Source organism: Ochotona curzoniae, unplaced genomic scaffold, assembly GCF_017591425.1.
Source record: "Ochotona curzoniae isolate NIBS_2020 unplaced genomic scaffold, NIBS_Ocur_1.0 scaffold_1852, whole genome shotgun sequence".
NCBI lineage: Eukaryota > Metazoa > Chordata > Mammalia > Lagomorpha > Ochotonidae > Ochotona > Ochotona curzoniae.
In genome coordinates, this window is record NW_024467087.1 from 50,613,154 (window position 1) to 50,618,435 (window position 5,282).

Genomic DNA, 5,282 nt, shown 5'->3' on the forward strand with positions numbered 1-5,282 from the left:
AGATTAAAAAAAAAAAAAAAAGCAGGAATCCAGCCGTCCCCCTCCGGGGCGCTCGCTAGGTCGCTCCCTGGCTCTTCGCCTCGCCAAGGGTTTCCACCAGCTGTGCTTGTCAGAGACGCTGAAGAGACTCCCCACAAACACACAGCGGTGTATACAAGGGAGAGGAGGTGGCGTTTGGCTGGACCAGAATCCCTGTGACCTTTGCCAATCTTTTCATTGTCGTTCTGCATTGAGCAGAGAGAGCCTGTTCCCCTTCACCCGGCCGCCCCTCTGGGAAGGATTTCTTCCTCTAGAGGCGTGCGAAGAAGTGGAGGTGAACCAAACTGGGAGGCGCTGGTCTAGTATGTCGCCAACGTCTCTGGGTCGTGAAATCGAGCGAAAGCAATCTTTGTGAAGGCAGTCTTTCCTCTAGGAAGGCCAAAGTGGTGTCGCGCCGGCTGTCGCCCAGGAGCGGCTGCGGGCCTTCGGAGAGCTCTGCTCGCAGTCATCCTGGACCGCAAGGGATTCGGAAACACTCGGTCGCTTTGGCCACCTCCTGTTAGACCCGTGCCACCTCCGAATCCTTCGCAGGCACCTGGATCTAAGCTGTGGAAGCCTGCAGGGGTTCCACAGTTCCGGGAGGGAGGACCGGAGTACTGCGAAATCGCTTCTTCTACTTCCCGCTGTTAGTTTGCAAACCCAATCAGGTTGCCTAGTCTGCCCATCTTAGGCACTCCACCCCCGGAAAAAAAATATATATATGTATTTTTATATATAACCAATACCATCAACATCAGCCCTCTCCTTTGTATCCTCTCTTCTCCATACTATTTGGGATAGGGGTAGGTGGGTGGGTAGGCATCTGCCCTCCTCCTCCTCCCAGCCTCCCCTCCCTTTCTAAGCAATTAAAAAACCATCAGCTCAATGAAGGAATAATAATAATAGCAATAATAATGTGGAGTGGTCGATTAGATACAAATTATCTCACAAATATTGTGTACAGCTTGTAGTAAAACACCGCAGACATTTAGAAACGCTATAGAAGTTTTAAAAAATGCAAAACTAGTCTATTGTAAAACAGATTTCACCTGAAATACAGCTGCTATAACCAAGGCGCTGGAAGGTTATTCAGAGGCACACATCTGTCTTCCCACCCCACTCCCTCTCCCCACCCCGCCCCCCACATTATCCCACTCCTTGCTCTTCCTAGAGAGGAGCGACCCAAGCAAATCTTACTCAGTAAACAATATGTACTGATGAGCAGAAAAGGTTGGAAAGGACTGTCCGTGTAGCAGGGAATATGAGATTCCCGCCTGGACTGCTTTATGTTAAGTATTCTATCAGCGTTGAGTAGCTTGAATACGAGCATGACTTTGTTTTTTTGTTTTTGTTTTTGTTTTTTTGTTTTTCTTTCTCAACGTAGAATCCCCTGTTAAGAAAGGAAGGAAGAAGAAAGAGAAAGGAAGGAAGAAGAGAGAAAGAGAGAAAGAAATTGGAAGAAAGAATAGCAAGAAAGAAATAGAACAGAAAGCAAGGAGAGAAGGGTGGGGAGAGTGAGACAGAGCAAGAGTGCTAGATAGCAATAATAAAGAATGTTAGAGGGAAAAGAACAGAGGGAGAGAAAAAGAAATCCGCGCTGCTCCCAGTGCGGCCGCTGCCTCCTCACTTCCTCCAGTCAGAGATCGTGGCAGGACGTGTCTGTTTTCACGGTGTGCGAATAAACCTCGTGCGGCTGCTGATCCCCTGGTGGAGTCATTCTTTTCTCTTTTTGTCTTCGATTACAGAACCAGACACGCACCACTTCTTTCTCCAACTGGAGGCTGTCTGCCAGCGAGGAGATCTCCTGCGCGGCAGGCTTGGGACACTTGAGGAAATGGGTCTCCAGCACGCCCTTGACACTCACCTCGATAGAGGTTCGCTTCTTGCGCTTGCGGCCCTGAGCGGCGATCTTGTCAATGCTGGTCGGACTCCCAGTGGACGAATCTGCCTCCTCCAGCCACTTGTTTAGCAGAGGCTTCAGCTTGCACATATTCTTGAAGCTTAATTGCAAGGCCTCAAACCTGCAGATGGTGGTCTGCGAAAACACGTTGCCGTACAGTGTGCCCAGCGCCAGCCCCACGTCGGCTTGCGTGAAGCCCAACTTGATTCTTCTTTGTTTGAATTGTTTAGCGAACTGTTCCAACTCATCCGATGTTGGAGTCTCCTCGTCGGAGTGGTCCTGGCAGTGGTGGGAGCCCAATTCGCTGTGGTCCGGAGGCTCCCGGAGCACCGGGTGCAGGCTCTGTGTAGATGCGGCTGGCGGCGGCGGGGTGAGTGCGCCGTGCTCCAACATGCCGCTCACGGTGAAACCCGGTTGCGAGTACACGTTGAGAGGTTGACCGCTTGATGTGATGGACGGGTTTGGAGCCGGGCTCGCCCCCCAGGCATTCGGATGGTTAGCGTGAGGCGAGTGGTGGGCTACGTGTGGAGAGCGGTGATGGATGATCGCACCCAGCTGCAGGTCTTCGCGCCCGGGCTTCACGTCCTGCTGGTCCAGGGGGCTAGCGGCCAGTGTGGAGGACCACGGACCCCCGTCGCTCAGACTGGTCACCCAGTGATGCCCGAGGGGATGCCCATTGCTGGGAACTCCCTGCAAGTAATCACTTTGGAGAAGTTTCTGAGGGTTGCGGAAAGGACTCCCCTGCTGCATGCCCGCAGAGTCCGCATGGACCAGGGAGCTGGAACTGAGAATGCTGTAGGGATTCGAGGCAGCTGTGGCCATGGTGGATGAGGATCCCCTACTAGTTATAATGTGGCAAAGGGAGCTGCTTCAGCCTTTGACATCTACGGTGCGGGGGAGCCAAAGCAGCCAGAGCAGGTTACCGGCACCAGCCACGGCCAATCGCAGCGTGTCTCGGGCTGACCAGGCGTGAGCCCAGCCAATAGCTGCTCGGGAGGCTGAGCTCGCGTTCCAAATTAGGCTGGTTTAGCTGGGGAGTTTCAGCTAGACCCAAGCAGGAAGTGAATCAGTCTTTCGGCTCCATTGGCTGCCTGGCGCTGAGTGGCTGTGGTTCATTTGATTAACCCTTTCTGCTCCCCACCCCCCACCCAGGACTGTGAGGGTGTTTGTAGCGGAGGAAGGAAAAGAGCGACGTGTTTGTGTATACGTTTGGGGGTGGATAGGATGGAGGGCGGGGGTAGGGGTAGCACAACGCGACAAACCGGGATTTAAGAATTCTTTTTAAAAATTATATTAACATAAATAAAGGGAAAAATAAAAAAAGTTTAGGTGTCATTTTGGTATTAGTGCAGAGGGATTTTTCAGAATCACGCAGCGTTCCAGCTTAGTTATCTGCCAGAGAATGCACAACAAAGCGTGGATACAAACTTCGAGCAAAAGTAACGTCATCGACAGGACTCTAAATCAGCAAAATTGCAGTATGTGATTCTACAGAACTATTGCAGTTTAATTTATTTCATTTTATCAATGATAACAGACTCAATACCAAGACCTGAACGCATCTAAGATAAACATCAGAAATTTCTTCTGGAAAAAAAATTAACTTGTGCAGGAAGAACTGAAACATTCTGCGAAACTAGTTTAACTTGATACTGGCAAAATTGTTAGATTGAAATTTGCTTCCCAGTCAGCTAGTCAATTGGAAGCTGCGCTTTATTGCTGCTCCAGGTCAGCTCGCTTCAGAGGTCCAAGAACTTCTGTCACAGGCGCTGCTGGCAGAGAAGCCTGCAGCCCTCACTGGCCGCTCACCCCCAGATACTCAGCGGGCTCACTCGCCAAAGACGTGGCAGAAAAAACGTTCAGGACCCCACTTCAGGTGCTGTCCCTTTGGAAAACTGTTTTTAGCACTCACCCTCCCCTCACCTAAAGAAAAGCGAATTATGTAATGTGTCCTTAGAAATTTAGACAACGAAAAGGTAAGTTATTTGGCATCAAGTACCATCAACTTCTCTTCAGTCCACATCGAGCTTGCATTTGTCTTCAGTTTGAGAAGCCAGGGTTGCTTTTGCATTTTGATTAGAAGAAAAGACAGGAAATACTTAGACTCCTCCAAGCTTTCACAAGTTAGAGAAGGACAAGTCTGTGTGCTCCACAGCCCCGCGCAAAGGCGTTGCTTGGAAGCAGAGTAAGGGGAAATGCACAGCTTTTTAGATTTGCTCTAGCTGGGATAAGGCAACACCGGATACCCAACATGATCTGAAATTAAAAAAAAAAATGACCTTTCATTGCATAATTTTGGAGGTAACCTAGCTGCGTGATTATATTTGCACTTCCAGAAGACAGCATCAGAGTTCCCTTATTGGTTTGAAATTCCATTAAATATATTGCTAGAGCTCCTAGGTTAAGCTTGATTTAAATTTGCATACATTTTCATATATTTAGCAGAAATAAAAGAAGGCTTGCAGCTACCAGAAAGTCATTAAGGCATTAGTTTCTCTAAGAAGACAGATCTGAAGAAAATGCAAGAAAATGAGAAAAAATAAAAACAAGGTGAGCTTATTCTGCCGTTCCTTTATATAGCTATAGAGCATCTATTTCCTATGAAATGAATCATTTCTTATGAGAACACAGAGCATGAGGGGATGGTATTGGTAAATGCAAACGTGTCTATTAGAACTGAAAACCTGGCATCTGGTTGAGATTTATTTATTTCTTTCAATCTTAAAAAATAAAAAAGAGAAACACTTAGCAATTATTGCCAGAGAGGATCATTTACTATCTCCATCCCCCATCCCTGATTGAAATTGTAGTTTCATTTGCCGTTGTTCTATTGTAAGGGCTTATCTGCTTTTAAACTAGAAATTGATTTTTCCTCTGTACCTTTCTCTCTCTCTCTCTCTCTCTCTCTCTCTCTCGGCTGAAGAACATTATTTTTTATTACCAAATATGTGCATCTTACTTTTCAAGAATGTAATTTCATTTGGAAATGAACTTCTGGTTTCCGAAAAAATAAAAATCAAACAAAAATTAAAGTTTTGTGGTGCTCTGTTGGGCTGCCTGTTTGAGGAGCCATTTGCCGGTCTGTGTCAGGTCAGTTTAGAGGTCATAGAGAAACGCGTTGCGTTGGAGAAATGATACGTGTAAAACAATCGTTATCATTGCCATGTTGTTGGTAGGTTCCCCACCCCCAACCTTGCAGCTGCATTTGGTTTAAAGTGTTGCTAACACAGTCTGGCTGTGCAGGGGGTTAAGGTGATTATCAACTGATAAGGCTTTTCAATGAAGAAGGGGCTATTTTCCAATCTATCTTGCCTGACTTCTTATGATCAACCTTCCTCTTTCTTGTTCATGGGCTCTGCTCCAG

The 5,282-nt window shown here is 47.5% G+C and overlaps 1 protein-coding gene across 1 annotated transcript; it reads right to left on the reverse strand.

Moving 5' to 3' along the window:
• Nucleotides 1–1,642: 1,642 nt before the first annotated feature.
• Nucleotides 1,643–2,809, reverse strand: POU3F4 (POU class 3 homeobox 4). The gene has a single exon (XM_040999938.1). It carries the CDS (start codon nucleotides 2,738–2,740, stop codon nucleotides 1,655–1,657), a length of 1,086 nt encoding a protein of 361 aa, XP_040855872.1. The 5' UTR covers nucleotides 2,741–2,809; the 3' UTR covers nucleotides 1,643–1,654.
• Nucleotides 2,810–5,282: the final 2,473 nt, after the last annotated feature.